An 18127-nucleotide genomic window follows, 5' to 3' on the forward strand; every position below is an offset into this window, starting at 1 on the left:
TGATGTATAAAAAAAAAAAAAAAAAAAAAACAGTGGGTAAATCCATTGATATCTTGTGCACAACTTGGGCAACTCAAATAACCTATCCTACCCTATCACTACAATGCAGCCTATTACTCTGCCTACCCCTACTAAGGAGCCCGTCACTCCACCTACTACTGTGGAGATTATTAATCTGCCTACCCCTACTATGAAGCCTATCACTCCATCTACCACTACTGTGGAGCCTACCACCCTACCTACTCCTACCATGGAGCCTATCACTTTGTCTACCACCACTATGGCCCCCATCAAGCTGCCTAACTCTACAAGGGAGCTGATCACCTTGCTTACCTTTAAAGTGATTGTCTCAGGTTTAAAAAACAACAATACAAAACAATAGTTATACCTACCTCATCTATGCAGTTGGTTGCACAGGGCAGCCCAGATCCTCCTCTTCTCTTCTCTTCTCAGGTGCCTCTTTGCTGCTCCTGGCCCTTCCCTCCTGTCGAGTGCTCCCACAGCAAGTAGCTTGCTATGGGGGCACCCAAGCCAAGTTGCAGCTCCATGTGTCCATTCACACACAGAGCTGCCGTTCGGCCCTGCCCCCTCTCTCCTAAATGGCTAACTGACTGATTGACAGCCGCGGAAGCCAATGGCGCTGCTGCTATGTCTCGGCCAATCAGGAGGGAGAGTCCTGGATAGCCGACGGATTAGTGGACATTGCTGGACAGAGATGGGGCTCAGGTACGTTTTTTTTTTGGGGGGGGGGGGCTGCACACAAAAGGCTTTTTTATCTTAATGCATAGAAAGCATTAAGATAAAAAACCTTCTACCATTAAAACTCCTTTAATATAAAGCCTACCATAGAAACGTGACTGCAGAAAAAGACTGAACAGTCCATCAAGTCTGTCAATTTTTTTTTATTTTTGTGTATTTTTTTGTTACCTTTTTAGTCTCAGTATAGATCTATGTTTGTACCAAGCAACCCAATTTACCTCCTTGATATATTCAATCGTCTGCCCCTTCCCTTCTTTCCTCCAAACTGTACATATTAAGTTCCTGAAGTCGCTCTCAAATATATTCTCTCCCCTAGACCTTTCACCATTTTTGTTACCCATCTCTTGTCTCCTACCTTATCAATATCTTTCTGTGAGGTCTCCAGAACTGGACACAGTATTCTAAATGAGGTCTCACTTAAAGAGGAAGTAAACCCTGATGAGTTTACTTCCTCTTTCATTCCCTGCAAAGGTAAAGTATAATGGACTACTATGCATCACATAGTAGTCCATTATGTGTCACTTACCTGACACAGGAGCCAGCGATGTCACCGCTGTCCCCTGTAGTCTGGCGCATCCATCTTCTCGGTGGGTCTCGCTGCTCTGCCGCTGTCATTCGGTAAAGCCGCGATGACGTCACTCCCGCGCATGCGCACGGGAGCCGCTATGCGTGGCATATATTCGCCGTTGACGGTGCCGCACTCAGTGTGCCTGCATGCCGCTGTCTTTCGGTAAATATCTCCTAAACCGTGTAGGTTTAGGAGATATTTCTTGGACCTACAGGTAAGCCTTAATCTAGGCTTACCTGTAGGTCAAAGTGTGTTGTAAGGGTTTACAACCACTTTAAGATCTATATAGATGAATCAGGAACACCTTCCCCTCCTGCTGGCGATCCTCTAGTGATATAAAGATCTATATAAGGAAATCAGGACCTCCTTCCTCCTGCTGGTGATCCCTCTAGTAAAGCATCCTAGAATTCCATTAGCTTTCTCCACTGCCTGGTCACACAGTTTACTTTTTGCTATCTATAATAAGTACCCCCAAATCTTTTTCCTCTGTAGTGCTGACCAACACTATACCACCTATCACTCCGCCTACTTTTGCTATGGACCATATCGCTCCGCCTACCTCTTCCACGGAGCCCATCGCTCCGCCTACCTCTTCCACGGAGCCCATCGCTCCACCTACCTCTTCCACGGAGCCCATCGCTCCGCCTACCTCTTCCACGGAGCCCATCGCTCCGCCTACCTCTTCCACGGAGCCCATCGCTCCGCCTACCTCTTCCACGGAGCCCATCGCTCCGCCTACATCTTCCACAGAACCTATCACTCCACCTACCTCTTCCACGGAGCCTATCACTCCACCTACCTCTTCTATTTAGCCTATCACTCCGCCTACCTCTTCCATGGAGCCTATCACTCTGCCTCCCTCTTTCATGGAGCCTATTGCTCCACCTACCTCTTCCATTGAGCCTATCACTCTGCCTACCTCTTCTATGGAGCCCATTACTCTTCCTACCTCTTTTATGGAGCCTATCACTCTGCCTATCTCTTCTATGGAGCCTATAACTCTAACTAACTCTTCTATGGAGCCCATCACTCTGCCTACCTATTCTATGGAGCCTATCACTCTATCTTCTCCCACTATAAAGCCTATCACTCCACCTACCACTACTTCAAAGCTTATGACTCTACCTAACACTATAACACTACCATGGAGCCTATCACTGTACCTATCCCTACAGTGGTACAGAAATAAGATATACCTGTGCTTAAATCCCAATAGCTCAGAAGGTATTGGTTCATCCAGAATTTTTACACCTACTATGGAGCCTATGACACCCCTTAAGTACCTGATGGATTATATACCGTATATGTATAAGCTACTGTTATTTGAGCACAGCAAAATCTTATTTCTATTGGATAGTCCAGGTCAGTGACCAGATCTGAATGTATGTGAATTAAAAATCCCTGTTTTTGTGCAAAGTTTGCTAGAAAGTGTGTATAGCAGTGTGCAGAGGGTTAATTTAGAATTTTTACACCTACTTTGGAACCCACCACTCTACCTACCATTACTACAGAGCCTATCACTCTTATCTACACACTGCTTAACCTGACACCCGGCCTACATTATGGAGCCCATCACTGGTTTAGCCAGTTTCAATTTTACTTTCCTCAACCACCACAGCCCATCTCTCGGCTTTGAAGATGACATCTTTTTGTGTTACAAATCCATATCAGAGTCACTGGACCCTCTTGGTAAAACTTTACTCCTCTAGATAAAACCTCCCCGACTATGGAAATGTGATTCTCTGCTCCTGTGCCCCCTGGGTGAGACCCATAACCATTTTTTGCCCATTTAGCAGGTATAGTGTCAAACCGTGACCTATGACTGACTGTTTAACCTGTCCACCTCTGCCCCATAGAGGCATTGCCTCCTCTACTGTTCCCAGACAGCACAGTGTTGTTCGGGAAGAGTGTTGTCACGGTCCCTACCATGCCATGGAGACAGCCAGGCGTCGTCACACCCCAAGTGGCTCAAAGAGGGGTATTGAACCTATGACTGCATGTTGAGTGCTCCTGTTACCTTGCCTCTGAGCCAAACCTCAGTTACTTTCAGCCTGCTTTCCAGCTTTGCACAGTTCTGCGTAAAATACTAGGACCATACTCTGGATCTTGTTGCAATTAGTGCCTTTCACTCTTGGTTCAGCTGAGGCAGTTTATCCAATCAGCTGGGTATAAAGCACTGCCTCACTCTAAGGGCTTTGTCAGTTCATTGTCTTGTCTCTATCGTTGCCAAAGGTTCCTGTGTTCAAGTTACAGTGTTCCAAGACTGACCCCGGCTTCTGACCCTGGCTTGTATATCGTTTATTCTGACTGGAATCACTGATTACAGCTTTACCTGGACAATCCTTGGGCAAATTCCTGTCAAGCCCCTGTGCACAGATTCACAGCCCAGGTAGCTCATCTCTTTGTTACCGTGGGCTGTGTATATTTGCAAGGGTGAGCCTACATCTCTGCGCCATGGACTCCAACCTAGGTAAGCCCTCACAAGTGTAGCTAATACCGCAGCGGTAGATTAGAAAACTCTCCAGCCCACATCTTGCCTGTTCAATCCAGGTTTGCTGTAGCTCTGTCCAATGCATTTTGTCACATGTTGCGTCATCAGGGGCACATTTGAAACACATTTAATCCCAGAGGAAGTGTGAATTTCAGTTCACCCATTTCCTGCCCTATTTGCAGGGAAAGTGATACAGGCACCCTTTAGATGTGCATGTCGCAGGGAGGGAGCTGGCTACCGGATGGCATAGACTTTAGCTATGCCGTCTACCTATCAGTTGCATGGTTACATCAGAACTGCTTCTGAAAAAGGAATTAAGCAACTGATCAGCACTAAGGATGGGCTCAGGCCTGTTCGCAGCTCCATGTGCCCGCACCGACCAGGAAGCTTACACTGCACGGCGCTAATCAAAGGCAGGGAGACATTTCTTGATCTGCGGCTGCACAGATCGGGAAATGTCTCACTGCCTGTGATTAGCACCGTGCATTGTAAGCTTCTTGGCGGGCACGGGCACGTGGAGCTGCGAACATGCCTGAGCTCATCCTTAACCAGCACAGCTTTACAAGTCTGTACCATCCAGTGGCCAGCAGGAAGAAACATGCTTGTCTAAAGGGTTGCCAGCGATGCAGTCTTTTACCCATGCTCATCACTTACTCTCTCTGTATGCTCCCATTCAGATGCACTGCGAGTAAAGGGCGATATTTAAAAAGCAAAATGAATTGTAGACACAAGCATAAGAGAAATGAATGCAGATGGGGATCTCTAGATTGTCTCGAAGATGTTTATGGGGACTAAGCTTACACAGAATTTTAAAGGAAACATGATAAAAACAATTGAGATATAAAACTTGAAGCATATACATGTATATATATTTTTTTACTCAAGTTATGCTTTAAAAAATTACGGTATAACCATATCGTGTAACCTACCACTCTGCAAAGATCTGTGAGAACTCCAGGGAACTGTTGGCCACCGGAGAGATGAAGTACAGGGGGACGTTGGAAAGGCCGGCAGAATCGATATACTGATATAAGCACTCCAGCAGGTCATAGATAACACCGGAGGGGTAACAAGGCACTAGCACATTGCCGCCATTACGTATGGTCATTGCTATAGCAGAATAAAAAGATATATATTTTAGAAATAAAATGAAGGTGGATAGAACGTAAACAATTAAAGTGGACCTCTAGACAAAATAAAAAATATACATACAGTATCTCACGAAAGTGAGTACACCCATCACATTTTTGTAAATATTTTATTCTATCTTTTCATGTAACACTGAAGAAATTACACTTGGCTACAATGTAAAGTAGTGAGTGTACAGCTTGTATAACAGCTAATTTGCATATTATCCACCCTACCAGCCTCAGAAGCAATAAAAAGCGACTGGTAATTGGTTACAGTGAAGATATCCTAAATTAGTTACGGTAGTAAAAAACATATACCAAAAAGATTTTTTAAGACTATATATATTTTTTTGGGGTACAATTACAAGAAACAAAACCCGACCACTTACCAAGATTGCTGCAGAACTCGCCCACCATGCCGTCTGGATTGGCGGTGGGTATCTGGGTGAGACCGGTCAAAATCAGAACGTCACTATTCTTAAGAGCGGCTTGATCCATCGCCTGAAAGAGAATATTTGAGCTCAAGCTCTTCGCATGTATCCCAAGGCTGGCAACTCATTGCAAACGAATGATCTGGAAATCTTGAAGTATGTGGTCATTTATTTAATGCCAGTTCACAACACATGCAGTTCGGTGCGTTCTTTTTCTGCATCAAAAACGCATGGAAAGAAGGTTATACGCTTTTCAATGGCATAGTTCACACTAGTGCAAAGTAGAACATGCTGTATTTTTTTCCTGCAGTGGAACGCTGTAAAACACATTATAAATGCATTGGAAGGCACCGGAACGCACTTTAACACACTGGAATATACATGTCCTTATTTAAGGTTAAAAAAAAAATCAAAAAAAAGGAGGGGGGGGGGGGCGTGTCCTGACCATGGAGGAGTGAGGACGTGCTTCACCTCAGCTCCGCTCCATCACCGCTTACATTAGCTACCCTCAGCGGGGAAAATCGATCTACACCACCGGGCTCCATGTCCCAACGCTCCCGGCAGTCTTCCCGACCGCCGCAGGGTAATAAAAAGCGGCAGGGACAGCTGGATCAGTTCTTCCCGGGCCCCCACGGACAGGGCCGCGACGGATCCAATATGGCGCCGACCGGGAAGCCTCAGAAAGCTGGGAAATCCTCACAGCCTGCTACAGCGGCGCCTCTTCAGCAGACCGGACCATCTCCCCTGGCCTCTCCGGTACCCTCACCGGGATCGGTAAGCGATTCGCCCCCCCCCCCCCCTGCCTCCCCCGGGTCGCTGGATGGCCGCTCAGAGGTCTCGGACCTCATGGGAGATGATGCAATCCGCCGCCATATTATGTCTCTCCCCACCAGAGAAGACCTGGAGAGGTTCACTAGCAGAGTGGAGAAAGCCTTCACAGCTGATATTGCCCAACTTAAAGCTGATACCACACACCTGGGTCACCGGGTGGAGGCCCTGGAAGAGAAGCTAGAGGAGACTCTCCCCGCCATTGCCCTGCTGCAACCTAGGTGCCAAACACAGGACCATCAGCTTGATGTACTGCTGGGGCAATTAGATGATGTTGAGAACTGCAGCAGGAGGGCCAATATCAGGATTAGAGGACTCCCAGAGGCTACTGGACCCAGGGACATTGTCCCCACTCTGACAGATATCTTTAGAGACATATTGGGTCTCCCAGCCACTGCTCCTATTGAAATAGACCGTGCCCACAGAGCACTGCGCCCCCCATCTCAAGACGCTGACAATCCCAGGGACATAATCTGTAAACTTCACAAATACACTATCAAGGAAACGGATTATGCAAAAAGTGCGGGGTAAGCCCTTTTATGATTTTGATGGTGCTCAACTGACTTTCTGGTGCTCAACTGACCCTTATGCAGCGGAGAGCCCTCCGTCCGCTCCTTTCTGTGCTCCAGGCCGCAGGACTGGCCTACCGCTGGGGCTTCCCCTTCTCTCTGCATGTACTCAAAGATGGCAAGCAAGTGACCCTGCGCACTAAGGACGATCTTCCACAACTTCTATCCTCTCTGGGGCTGGAGCCCGTGGACTTTCCGGATTGGAGAGGACCTCCGAGCGACTTGCTTGTCCCCCCCCTTCCCCCGAGATGGTCTACAGTCACACGCAAGCACCGGAGGAGGAACAGGCACAGTTCGACCCCGGACCCTTCAGTGGTTCCTTCTACCACCTGAGACTGATGCCGAGCCTGGGCTGTGTGATGGACAGCTGATTGCTGACTTTCTCTGATCTCTGATGTGATTGATGGTGTCTGGGCCCCCCCACAGGACTTGCGAGTTTGCTGTTTCGACCCCGAGCCCCCCCTTGGGTGCTCCGGGGAACAGGCTGTGCCCTTTGAGGCTGCAGACTCTGGCTGCCGTGGGGGCAAGAATTTCTGGTGACTTGTCTCCAGCCTTAGATACTGTTCGACTATCAGACTGGGCCTACATGGCGGAGACTGTTTGCACTCCAGATATAGAAGGGTGATCTGCCACGGCGCCCCCCTTTTTTCCCTTTTTGTGGGGCACTAGGGGAGGGGGGGGGGGGTTTGTTTTTCCCCTTTTTTTTTCTTGCCTATGCAGCTACCTTTGTGATCCCCCCCTCCACGGACTGAAGTTTGCTGTGACTCCACCACGGTGGTGGGGCCCCTGCCAGGGACCGGCCAGACCCTACGTCCCCGAACGCAATCAGTCTACACTGTGTTTTTTTTTCTTTTTTATTGTTCATTTTTTTATTTTTTTGTCTGCTTTTTTTGGATCGAATTTTCCCCCGGATTGAGGCTATACTGCTTCCGGATGTGGTGGGCGGGGCGGGGGCCTTCTCTTTCCCCCCTTGTTTTGGTCCACGTTCCCCACATAGGCCACCCATCCATGGGTTTAGTTCCCTATTGGGACTTTAGGAGGTGGCTGGGAACCCCCCCGGTGGGTCAGGTGGGTCCCATCCTCCACCAAGCCGCTGCATTGTACAACTTTGATGTAGCTATGTTGTTTTTATGTTTTTGGTGTTTCTGTACTAACTCCTTGTGTTCTTTCTCTCCCTATCTCTCTCCTCTTCTTCTCCCCCCCTTTTTATTCCCCCCCCCCCTTCCTAGGAGCCTGCCATTGGCGCGGTCCCTGCACCAGGTGAGTTGGGACGTTCGCTCAGTCCTCCACCCTCCAACTCTCCCATGTCTACACTCCAGGTAATTTCCTACAATGTACGGGGTCTCTGCTCTCCGGGGAAAAGGAACAAATTGTGGCGGGAACTTAAAAAGTTGAAGGCCCAAGTGGTCTTCCTACAGGAAACGCATTTTACCAGCCACTTCCTACCCAGGTTGCCCACCCACATGTTCAATCAATGGTTTCACAGTACATCTCCTAAGGCCAAATCCAGAGGGACTGCCATAGCGTTCCATAAGATGTGCCCTTTTCAGCCAATAGATAGCAAAATTGACCCCCAGGGCCGATTTGTTTTCCTAAAGGGCACCATAGCTGGGAGCATGTACACATTCGCCTCCCTTTACGCCCCCAACTCTGATCAGCTTACCTTCTTAGACAACACCCTTGACCTATTGTCAGATTTTAAAGCCGGGTATTTGATTTTAGGCGGGGACTTTAATGTCTGCCCGGACCTGCTGCTCGACACTTCGAGCACCCGACCCTCACACTCCCATGCTTTTTTCAAACACTTTCGCAAATCACTGCAGGCACACCTTTTACTTGATACCTGGAGGATTCTACATCCTTCCGGACGGGACTTTAGTTATTACTCGACCGTCCATGACGTGTACACGCGCATAGACCATGTCTACGTTGACCGTCCCACGCTTGAGCTTCTGCAGACGGCATCCATTGGCAGCATCACCTTATCGGACCATGCTCCGGTTGGAGTGACCATTCAGCTACCCTCAAGTCCCCATAGGGCCTGGACGTGGAGACTGAACGAAAATCTCCTGGATGACTCTGCAGCGGTTGCCAAGGTGTCGGAGACCATCTCCCACTATTTTAGGGAGAATGCCTCGGATGAACTAAGTGCGGGTGTGCTTTGGGAAGGGCACAAAGCCGTGATTAGAGGTGAACTCATATCAATAGGCTCCCAAATCAAGAAAATGCGCCAAGCGGATTTCAAAAGGGTTCTGGCCGCCTTACAAGCAGCAGAACTCTCCCATAAGCAGGGGGGAGGCCCAGCGGCTAAGCAGAAGCTTTTTGAGTTGCGTGACCTGTTTTCACATTTATTAGATCGCCACACGAATAGACAGGCCAGGCATCTTTCACACAGATACTATGAACATGGTAACAAATGCGGTCGTATGCTGGCTAGGGCCCTCCGCAAGAAACATGCCCAAGCCTACGTACAGAAGCTTCATTCCCCCTCAGGTGACATTTCGGTCCAATCCAACAAGATTGCTTCAGGGTTTCAGGAATTTTACGCCCAACTTTATAACCTCTCCCCGGCCTCGCCCTTAAGCGCTCAGCCTCCCAAGTCTGCTGCCATTCAAGAATATCTAGCGTCGGCGGGAGCCCCTACACTTACCGCGGAACAATGCGTCGACTTGGAGCGGCAAATTTCGCCGGAGGAAATTGCGCTAACGGTGAAGTCCCTGCCCAAGGGCAAGAGCCCGGGACCAGATGTTTTTTCTGGTACCTACTACAAGATTTTCCTGCCCCTCTTAACGCCACATATGTGTACCTATTTTAATTCAGTCGCGGAGGGGAATTGTATCCCAACCGAAGCACTGTTGGCACACATTACGGTGCTGCCAAAAGAGGGCAAGGATCCTACCGTCCCCCAGAGCTACCGCCCGATATCCCTCCTTAACGTCGATATTAAAATCCTAGCAAAAGTCCTGGCAAACAGACTTGGGAGTCTTCTGCCCCAAATTATCCACCCAGACCAAACGGGGTTTATTCATGGCAGGGAAGCGAGAGATAACTCCATCAGGGCAATTCAACTCATTCACTGGGCACGTAACAGTCCCAATCCTAAACCCTGCATCGTCCTTTCGACGGACGCCAAAAAGGCGTTTGACCGCGTCGACTGGGGGTACTTACGGGCGGTACTGGAAGCTCAGGGGTTAGGGACGCGTATGCTGTCCTCGATTATGGCCCTGTACTCCACTCCGTGTGCACAGGTGAAGGTGAATGGGGTGCTTTCCTCCCGGTTCCCGATTCGAAACGGCACGAGACGGGTGCCCGCTGTCTCCCCTCCTTTTTGCCTTGGTCCTAGAACCACTGCTCTGTATGGTGAGGGCGAACGCAGACATTAGGGGCCTGAAGGTTGGGATGACGGAGCACAAGCTGTCGGCGTATGCGGACGATGTGCTCTTCTATCTCTCTGAACCCCTGATCTCGTTGCCGGTTCTGTTGAAGGAGCTGAGGACTTTTGGTGAGTTATCCAATTTCAAGATAAACCTTTCCAAGTCGGAGATTTTACCTATTCACCTTGCCCCATCTCAAGCGGAGCATTTGAAATTAGCATTCCCCTTTACCTGGGCCACGTCTTCTATTAAGTACCTGGGCATTCAGTTGACAAACCGCTTTGATGCCTTATATGCCACCAATTTCCCCCCCTTATTACATACGGTCAAGGCGGATTTGTTGCAGTGGACCAAAACCGCTTTTACGTGGTTAGGCCGCATTAATATTATTAAAATGAATATCCTGCCCCGAGTACTATTTTTTCTACAAATGATACCCATCTCCCTCCCTAAATTGTTTTTTACCCAACTGAATAGCATTCTGTCGGCATTTGTGTGGAACACAAAGAAACCTAGAATAGCCATGACCTTGCTGAAGCGTTCGAAGCTGGAGGGAGGTTTGGGGGTTCCAGATATCCAGAGGTACCACAGGGCTATTGTCCTACAGAGGATACTTAATTGGAAATTTCATACTAAGTCAAAAACGTGGGTCTCTCTGGAAAAATGGCTGGCTGGGAGAGACTTGGCGTATGAACCCTGGTTGTCCCCGGAACATAGGGGGCTGTCGGAAGATGTCTCCCCTCTAACTGTACAATCTCTTTTAATATGGGATAAAATGAACAAGACGCTGGGTCTGTCCCCCCCTGTTTCGCCGCTTGCCCCGTTGGGGGGGTTCCTGTGGTTCCCGCCGGGGGAACGGAGGGCCTTTTTTGGCCCCTGGGCAGCCGACGGGAATGCCCGTTGTGGACAGTTTCTCAGCGGAGGCCAAATGGACAGCTACGAATCCCTGCAGACCGGGCACGCGCAGACAGCCATGAACTTTTGGCGATACAGGCAATTGCACCACTTTTTTGAAGTCCATGGCCACTCAATCAGGGATGAAGCGCTCCTTACACCTTTTGAACGTCTTTTTGTTGAAGACGAACCCACTCCCCACATGATCTCAGAATTATATCGCTTGCTTGGCGCTGTTACCGAGCTCGCTAGACCAACGTACATACGGGTGTGGGAGAGAGAGCTGCAACTTGACTTTTCCACGACCCAACTGTCCCATCTATACAAACTCACTCACACAAGCTCCATGGAGTCCAAAACCCAAGAAACGAATTATAAAGTCCTGTCTCGCTGGTACAGAGTGCCGGCAGACCTAGCACGTATCTACCCTTCGGTATCGGACCGGTGCTGGAGGGAATGTGGCCAACTGGGCACCCTCCTTCACATTTGGTGGGATTGCCCACGAATTAAGCCATTTTGGGCGGACATCCGATCCCACATAAAAGCAGTCTTGCATTTCGATGTACCACTGTCTCCGACCAACTATCTTTTACACATCCCTCCGATCCCGATTGGTAGATACAAAAAGAGCCCTGTCACGTACCTTACAGCGGAGTCAGACTGCTGCCCCTGGAGATGGGAACAGGGAGCGTGAGGACACGAAAGGGTGCAGGTGCCTGCAGATGGAAGTAGAAGGCCTTGAAGATGCTGGGTCCTCACGGTAGAAGAGGTGTAGACTGGTTACGTAGGTAGGCACCGGAAGATCAGCAGGTGTGCAGGGAGCACTACGTGTCTGGAACAGGCAGGATCGGCAACTGGCAGGCAATGCGGTACAATAACAAGAGACAGGTGCGTAATCAGGAACAAGCAAGGGGTCTGGTAACGTGCAAGCAAACGAGGTACCGAATCAGGAGACAAGCCAAAGTCGAAAGTCCAAGCCGGGGTCAGAGGTTGTCCAGGAGATAGGAATCCAAGAGTGGGTATCAGGAACGGGTCACAGGAACAAGATCACAGGAGCAAGGTCACAGGAGCGAGGTCTCAGGAGCAAGGTCACAGGACCAATGATCAGGTCTTACAGTAACAGCTGAAGACGATCCAGCACTGGTGTCAGGCCAGGACCCTGTTTATATAGGGGGAAGTGAGCCAGGATTGGTGGAAGTGGCCGTCCGTGCGTGAAGACGTACATCCGTTCAGTTTGCGCGGGTGTTTTCGCGTGTTCGGATTGGCGTACATCCACGTGTTCGGTTTAGCATACGTCCGTTCGTTCTGGACCTCGTACGCCTCTGACAGAGACACCGCGCATGGCGCCTGGAACGAACGGGAACTGCTGCTATACGGGGACGGGCATGCGTACGGTGAGTTCCCTGACAAGCCCTTTGCCGCATCTGTTGAACGCGGCCAGACGTCTTATACCGATCTACTGGAAACAAATCAGGACTCCCACGGGGGAAGACTGGGTCAAAAAAGTGAATGACATTAGAGAGACTGAACATTGGGTGGCAACCTGTAGAGGTACACGGGCTAAGTTTGACAGCATATGGCAGTCATGGACAACCTACATGTCCAAAACTATATACGCTACTTCCAGTCTGGACTTGGCTCTACTGGAGCTGGCGGAACCTTCTTTGAGATCCCGCACACACACTGATGTTCCCACCTAGTGGTTGTTTTTCGCCTTCTTGCCCCATGGACGGAGTGTCGAATTTGCTGCTGAGACTCGCCTGGTGCTGGACCGCTGCACTTCTCAGGGATGTCAGGTAGGCTCCACCCTCCTTCCTCACCCCATTTCCCAATCCCCTCTTTACCCCTTCTTATCTCTCTATCACCCTTTCTGCTGTTCTTCTTTACTTTCCTTCTCTGTACTCTACACTTTAAGACGTTGCTTTTTATTGACCTACGTGGTATTGAGATGTGATGGAGCGTTAGGTTTCCTGTGGGCTAGTTGGTCCTGCACCCGCCCTGTTTAGCTGGCGGGGGGGAATCCTCCTGTCCGGAGGGGTCCATGCTGGGACGTCTCTCCTGGGCGGGGGGGTTGCTGTGGGTCTGTCTTACCCCCGGGGGACGCTCGGAGGAGGTAGCTGGAGGTGTTTGTGCCCCCCTCTCCTGGGCGGCCGCCGGGGGTGGTCCCATGCCTCCCCGGCCTTCTGTATGGCAGGGGGGGGGGGGGGGAGTGGGCCCCGGCCCGTCCTCTCCTTCCAATTCAGAGGCGCCTTGGAGCGGGGCCCTAGCCTATAGAAATCGGAATAGGCATGAGTAGGCAAGAAGACACTCCAGACGTTTATTACCAGTCACTTGCCTGACTCATGTGTCTGACATAAGCCGCCAACTCTCGGCCACCAGGACAGTTCTTATGGGTGTCATTGTTTCCTGCGGTTTATTTGTTCTGTGTTTGGACCTGACACGCCTGTCTACTGTATACTTCAGTGTATTTTACTGTTAAACTATTTCAAAATAAAGATTTTACAAAAAAAAAAAAGGAGGGGGGGAGGGGGTGCACTGGACTGCATTAAAAATGCACCAAAAACGCTCATGCAGAAGATCATCTAGAACGTATCCGAACTGCATTTCTATGGTGTGAAATCCTTAAAGATATTATCAGGGGAGGAATTCCAACATGTACTAAGGGCCAGTTCACACCATAGAAATGTAGTCCGGATGCGCTCTGGATGCTTTTCTACATGCACGTTTTTGGGTGGGTTCCAGTGCATTGTTAATGTAGTCCCGTGCATTTCCCCCCCTTTTTTTTCTTAACCTAAAATAAGGACATATGCTTCCAGTGCATTTTGGGGCATTTTACCGCATTCCAGAACAGTCCAGTGCAGAAAAAAATGCAACATGCTCTACTTTTTTTTTGTACTGGAACTGAATGCACTGGTGTGAACTATGCCATTGAAAACCACATAACCTACTATCAAAAGCGCACTGGACTGCATGTGGTGTGAACTGGCCATGTGACCAAACCTTTTGGTCATGGGCCACTCAAACAGGCAGGCCCCGGCGGCCGCATCATTGGATTTGTTTGACAGCAGCGGGAGCCAATGACTGCGCTGTTATCTAGCCAATCAGGACACGAGACACTGACTAGAGCTGGTGTGCTTGTCCCCAGGGGGAGAAAACAAGGGTTCAGGTAAGTAAAACGGGGGCACTGGGGGGCTGCTGCACTACAAAGTTTTTAAACTCAATGCATAGAATGCATTGAGGTGAAAAACCACAAAGGTTTACAACCCCTTTAACCACTTGCTTACTGGGCAATTAAACCCCCCCTCTTATCCAGACCAATTTTCAGCTTTCAGCGCTGATGTAATTTGGATGACAATTGCGCGATCATACAACACTGTACCCAAATTAATTTTTTAGAATTTTTCCCCCCCAAATAGAGCTTTCTTTTGGTGGTATTTGATCACCAGTGCGATTTTATTTATTTATTTTTTAACGTAAAAATACTTTTTTTTTTAAATTTTATTTTGTTATAAAAATTTTAAAACTGGTAATTTTTGTCTGTCATTGATGTACGCTGATGAGGCGGCACAAAAGGGCACCAATAGGTGGCAGTGATGGGCACTGATCGGTTACACTGATAGGCAGCACTTCTAGTTGGCACTGATTGGCACCACTGGTGGCACTTGTGGGCATTTTCAGATGGCATAAATGGGGCATAATTGCCTCTTCCTTTTCGGGACCAATGTCCCTTTAAGATGAGCCAGGGATCGGCTTTTTTTTCTCCTCCACTGTCAGTGTGAGGAGAAAAACAAAACGATCACCGAGCTTTTGTTTTGATCATGTGATCAGCTGTCATTGGCTGACAGCTGATCACAAGGTTAGGGGCTGGGACCGGCCCCTTACTCGGATCGGTGATCACCCGAGTCTCAGTGACTCTGATCACAGCGAGCGCACACCCCCTCATATGACGGCCTGCCAAGAATTCAGATCCGCACTGTGGCCGTCATTCGGCCATAGCGCGGATGTCAAGTGGTTAAGTTCTGCCATTCCTAATAGCCCAATATAATGATGGGAAGCCTCTCTGGCCAATAGTAATATGCAAGATGTTGAAAGGTACAGGCATGCTTTATCATCAAGAATCTGGTGCAACTGTGCAAAGTAACCAATCGGCTTCCAGGTTTTATTGCCAAAGCTTAGTTGAACAGGCTGAAGTTAGAAGCCGATTGGTTACAATGCACAGCTGTGCACATTGTACGCTGTTGTGAGGGGGTTGCAGCAAAATTCCATTCACCTAAATGGGTGACACTGCCTGCTGTAGCTATACCCACATATAGTTGCCTCTGCAGCCTCATGAGGTGGGGGCTGGGAGTAGTAAAAACCACCTGTTTTTACTACTGCCCCCAACTGCAATTGTAAACTTAAAGGGTAACTCATGAGAAAAAAAATAATAATAATCACAAATTAAAATATAATAATATAGCGTATACAATTGCAACACAAGTCATATTGTAATTGAATGTTATTAAACATTACTTTTCTCTTTCAGTCTGCAGCCACTGTAATTTTATGTAAAATGCAATGTAATATGGTTACCTGGAGATGTCCTGTATACAGATGGAGTACAGAACACCAACCCCCCTGATATACAATTTCCTGCTTGTGTGATTGGCTTACTGATTTTTCCAGAAGTTTTTTTTTTTCTCAACAAAAAAAAGTGGAGTTACTCTTTAAGCTGTTAAGCTGGCCCTAGATAGATCGAACTTCGGGCATACCTCCTCCCATCCTGGCAAAGAGAGAGAGAGCTGTGCATGATGTCATAAGCCTAGGCATTTTACCAGACAAGAAACAGGATGTGGGCTATATAAGGTATTTACTGGCAGAAAAAAAATTCTATCCAAAGTTAAGACAACAAGGGCATAATATTTAATAGGATGGAAAGATGAAAAAATGACTGAAGGTCCGCCTTTAACTAGTGTTATCCTTCGAGTTCTAAGCAATTAAATAAAAACTGTACGAGAGAGCTGAAGCTCAAAAATACACTCGCCTGCATGCTAAAAAAAAAAAGTATTTTGCTGCAGAAACGATCGAAATAAAGGCGAAATATGATTTTGCACCTCTAGATTATTCAGCCACTTACCTGCGGGTGAGTTGTCAGAAGAGAGGAACCGGACATGTACGACACCTTTTCATGATGAGACTGGATGATCCAGTTAGAACTTCCAAGGGCGTAACCAGAACTCAGCGGTGTCACCAGCACCACGCCAAACAGTTCCTGCGAGACAGGTGGAGGTTACAAGGGTGGCAGACAAGATGGCTACAAGCCCACCTTTTTGCTGGAAGATTCAAGATACTAAACATTCAACGAAGTCTATATTCTCCTTTACCACATCTTCTACCAATCAGATTAAAGCGGTAATAAACTTTTTTTTTTTTTTTTAAAGAATTTTTCTCCTGCAAACTAACATCACAATGTAGTAAGATACACCGCATGCTAGCACATAATAAAAGTCTTGCAGAGGCTTCCATTTTCACCCGGCCTTCCTTCAAGGTTTGCGTTCTGCGGCCACTTGACTGGCCGAGCCGCGATGACATCACTACTGCGTCTGGGAGGGTAGGCCGGGCCACACAGCTCTGAAGGAATGGCCCAGGTATGCCGTTCTTTCAGAGCGGATGTGTTGGTGATGTCCCCGGCTTCAGGGACACCAAATATCTCCTAAATGTTTAGGAGATATTGATTTTATCTACAGGCAAGCTTTATTATAAGCTTACCTGTAGGTAAAAAAAAAAAAGAGTATACTAACACTTTAGGCCCAGGGTTCACACTAGTGCGATGCCAGACATCGCATGTGATTCACACCACATTGCTGTGTAGATGCGATTTCTGTACGGTGTGATTTCAGGCATACAAACTGTATGTCTGAAATCGCATCACATTCACACCAAAATGGTGCAAGACCATTTTTTTGGGTCCGCACTGGAATCGGATCGCATGGGTGTTGACACTTATTCGATCAGATTCCTTTGCCATTTCACAGATCACACTGCGATCTGCGAACGTCGTTAAGTTTACATTGACACCCGCAGCGGTTCCCAGATCTCAGTGTGAACCACTGCGTGATTCAGGCCCGATGCGGGAACCCGCACTGGATTCACAGGTTTCTCGCATCGCACTAATGTGAACCGGGCCTGTATAGTCTTTATCTATATCCACTTGCCCTCCAGATTTAACCCTGTAAAAGTAAAATTTTTAAAATTCTATTCTATTCTATAATTGTATTGTATTTTGTATGTATTGCACAAGGCACTAATGTTTTCATTATGTGTTTGCATTCTTTTGAATCCTGATTAGAATTAGCCCACATATGATACGCCCCTTGTTAACATACAAGTACAATTGTAATATTAATGTGGCACCTACGTAATCATGTGTATAAAAACCTTCAAATAAAACAGAACAGTTATTTTGGAAAGCTGCTGAGTGCATCTTTTTAGGTCTGTTTCCCACTGCAGTAAATATTATTAATTTGGAACCACTAATCAATATGACAATAGGAGTTGCCCATCTATAAAAAAATACCCAGAACAAACCCCCTTCATGACCAGACCATTTTTTTTTTTTTTTTTGCAATACGGCACTGTTACTTTAACTGACAATTGCGCAGTCATGCAACACTGTAGTCAAACAAAATGTATATCATTTTATTCCCACAAAAATTTTGAAAAAAAAAAAAAAAGTTTTACTTTCTGCCATAAAAGTCCAGCACTGCCCCTGACTACTGCCTTTCATCAGACAGATTCCGTCTGGTACAAAGCAGAGCCTGTATATGCCATATAGAAATGTGTCAGGACCCGTGTACACATAATTAAAAAAACTATCAGGGCTTGTTTTCAGCTCGAAAACCCAGTTCCGGCACCCCAGCACTGAATGTATGTAATGGAAAAGAGTGCTTGGGTGTGCTGGATGGTCTACTGTCACCGGTGGGGAATATACTGTTGCTGGGAAAGGTATTATGCTGCTGAGGGGGTTAATTGTTGCTGAGAGGGTCTGTTGATACTGGCTTCTGGGGGATCTACTGCCACTGGTGGGGAAATCTACTGTTGCTG

The 18127-nt window shown here is 47.9% G+C and overlaps 1 protein-coding gene across 2 annotated transcripts in view; it reads right to left on the bottom strand.

Annotated features, from left to right (window-relative positions):
• Positions 1-18127, bottom strand: part of INTS9 (integrator complex subunit 9) — a 154558-nt gene that overhangs the window by 22923 nt on the left and 113508 nt on the right. Inside the window, exons 4-6 of one of the 2 annotated variants that reach the window (XM_077489258.1) lie at positions 16161-16295; positions 5338-5449; positions 4748-4928 (exon numbers count right to left, since the gene is read on the bottom strand). The exons of the other annotated variant lie outside the window; for it this stretch is intronic. Of the exons in view, the coding sequence (XP_077345384.1) occupies positions 4748-4928; positions 5338-5449; positions 16161-16295 (428 nt within the window). The remainder of the gene's footprint in view (positions 1-4747; positions 4929-5337; positions 5450-16160; positions 16296-18127) is intronic. 2 annotated transcript variants of the gene reach the window in all.

Source organism: Lithobates pipiens, unplaced genomic scaffold (genome assembly GCF_037356315.1).
Source record: "Lithobates pipiens isolate NorthernLeopardFrog02 unplaced genomic scaffold, aLitPip1_a1.2 Scaffold_18, whole genome shotgun sequence".
NCBI lineage: Eukaryota > Metazoa > Chordata > Amphibia > Anura > Ranidae > Lithobates > Lithobates pipiens.